Source organism: Limulus polyphemus, unplaced genomic scaffold (assembly GCF_000517525.1).
Source record: "Limulus polyphemus unplaced genomic scaffold, Limulus_polyphemus-2.1.2 Scaffold3958, whole genome shotgun sequence".
NCBI lineage: Eukaryota > Metazoa > Arthropoda > Merostomata > Xiphosura > Limulidae > Limulus > Limulus polyphemus.
The window spans coordinates 51,861-54,614 of record NW_013669568.1 but is presented as its reverse complement, the minus strand read 5'-3'; the positions used below and the strand labels follow the sequence as shown (position 1 = coordinate 54,614).

General features: G+C 34.9%; 1 protein-coding gene across 1 annotated transcript in view; it reads left to right on the top strand.

Annotated features, from left to right (window-relative positions):
- Nucleotides 1-2,524, top strand: part of LOC106470352 (protein groucho-1-like) — a gene marked incomplete at its 5' end in the record, with an annotated part of 56,017 nt that extends 53,493 nt beyond the window's left edge. Inside the window, 2 exons of the mRNA XM_013930904.2 lie at nt 277-457; nt 1,333-2,524. Coding sequence (XP_013786358.2) covers nt 277-457; nt 1,333-1,440 — 289 coding nt within the window. The remainder of the gene's footprint in view (nt 1-276; nt 458-1,332) is intronic.
- Between the last annotated feature and the right edge of the window lie 230 nt (nt 2,525-2,754).

Genomic DNA, 2,754 nt, shown 5'->3' with positions numbered 1-2,754 from the left:
TTTAGTGGGATATGTCCAGTGTTAAACTAAAACTCACAAATTTAGTGGGATATGTCCAGTGTTAAACTAAAACTCACTATCCTAGTGGGATGTATTTTACAATGTCTTCTACTAAATTCCCACGGTCTTATAAGCAACAGATGGAAGTTAGTTAGTTTTTGTTTTTAACTTGATAAATTAAAAACTAATAAATGCTTGGAATATGCGCCCTTTAACGATATAATCTTTGTTGGTTTATATTTTAGTACAAGCCTAATATTCTCCAATATTTAACAGCATGGAAAGTAGCAACGTGGAAGTTCTACACTGTAGCAAACCCGACAAGTACCAGTTGCATCTGCACGAAAGCTGTGTTCTTTCCTTAAGGTTTGCATCTTGTGGGAAGTGGTTTGTCAGCACAGGAAAAGATAACCTACTTAACGCTTGGAGGACGCCCTATGGGGCTAGTATATTTCAGGTATACTGAATGTCTTATTAGTGACGCAATTAATTTAGATAATTATCCTCACAATTTTTTTACATGGACTTACCTTTACATAAGCATTGAAATTTCTATTAAAAAAAATTAAGAATAATTTAGTGATTACTCATCTAGTCACTAACCTTTTCATATAATCCAATTATCATGCTAGGTTTAATTTAATGAAATTTTTTTTTTTATAGAAATTGTATTTACTGATGTTGTTTTCTCAGTACAAAAATGCGCTCTGTTCACCGTGGGTGGTAGAACCCTGAATTTTAGTGTAGTAAGCCCCTAAACTTACCGCTCTCCGAGGGACTTTTATTTCTTTAAAATTATCAAATATACCATGCGTTGTAACATTAGTAAGCTTATTCTTAAACCAGTATTTTTACAAACTATCTTCCTTGTATAAATACGCATCTCTGTGTTTTCGCAATGAGCCTTAGTTAATAATAATGATAATACTTCATTGAAATTTAGTGCGAAAATAAGGTGTTCTTGTTTCATAATATCCTCGTGAGCTTAGGCAAGTCATTCTAATTGGTAGCTACTACTTTTGAAAATGTCTTTGATTTATTCAAAGCGTAATCAAACAGACGCTGAAACCACACAGTTTGTACTAAAATATTTACTTCACTTTAAAACTGCTTTACTTCTTATACCATACCTGATCTCTTTAAGCTAGAATGTATTTTACAGTGAAACATCAGACGACGAAATGTCCACGAATAGAGGGAGTTACTTTACATTTCAACGAAACAAATTTCTTGTTGGAAGGATAGTCGTTTAGCTAAATCTTTGTTCACTTCTCTCTTCCGCTCAGTTTCACGACCTCTTACTCTAATGTTTTTTTTTCTCTTTTATTTTAGTCGAAGGAGGTTTCCTCTGTGCTCTGTTGTGACATATCTTCGGATGATAAGTACATCGTTACGGGTTCTGGAGATAAAAAAGCCACGGTGTACGAAGTGATCTACTGAGGGGAGGAGGGAAACACGAGAAGAGGAAACAAAACGGTGAAAAAAGAAACTAAAAGGAGATTGTGAAACTCTTCGCTGATCAAGTACTGAACTATAAACATTCAAGTGAGCCGTGCCTAAAGTCCCGGATGAGTTATTGGGTTAGGCCGTACTAAGAAACAGAGTCATAGAAAATCGAGACAAAAGGTTAGGGTTCTGAATGAATGTTCTACCGAAGTACGTGGGATAGTTCTGATTAAACTACTGACTTTTTTAAATAGACATCAAAATTTTATTATTTGGTACATTTCGGAGTTGAATATGAATTTAAAGTTTGCTTGGAAAGGTACGTACTAAGAAATACCAAGCGTGGAATATAACGTGGACCCTACCCAAAAAAAAAAGTAAAATCAGTGACACCGTTGAATTACTCGTGTGTTGACGTTACTGACGTTATGGTGACTATGTAAGTAATGCTAAAAGAATCTCAGTTCATTTTCCCACAATAAGAAAAAATCTCTCATGTCCTGGATATTGTTCCTGCAACTCCTTCATTCGTCAAAGTGGACCTATTTTTGTAGTGAATATAGCTATGTGCTACACGTATTTTTTCTCACTTTCCTGTGAGCTTTGTGTTCCAAAATCCTAAAAAAAATATACGTGATTTTGTGATTCATTTGTTTGATCTCAGTCGACAGTGAAAGGTTCTCACAGAGTTTTCGTTTTTTTTTTTCTCCAGAGGATTGTGATAGAGCTGTGTTTGTTAGTTGTTCAAAAAGCTATCTCCGTTACGCTTCATCCGAACTCATTAGGCCAATAAACAAGTGCACTCTGCATTAAGGTAAAGAAATGGAAAGACGTTTGGTATTTAATTCTTTATGTTTCTGTAATATTCAATTTTGTTTACGAAGCTGTAGATTTTCAATTTTCTTTGCACTTCTTTATCGTGTCCTTGAGAATTCGAACGTTTTGTGACTGTTGCTCAAAAGGCTTAGTTGTATATGTACATTAACGAAGTAGCAGCAGTGTATTACTTATCTGTTTGCACTCACATTTTCTGAACTTATGTGAAAGTCGTTAAAATAAACAGGTTTATTGAATCGTAGCCTAATCTCACTCATTTTTATTAAAACGTCATTATATTACCAGGTTGTATGCGTGTAAAACAATCACTCTGAACGCATCAAAAATGAAAACAGTCTGACATAAATTCGATGACGAGGAACCCACTTTGAGACTAATAATGGCTGGAGACGGCTTGAATGGGAACTACAATCTCGGCAAATACATAGCCTGGGCTCTCACACCATATGTAACATCTGCAGGTTCATTTTT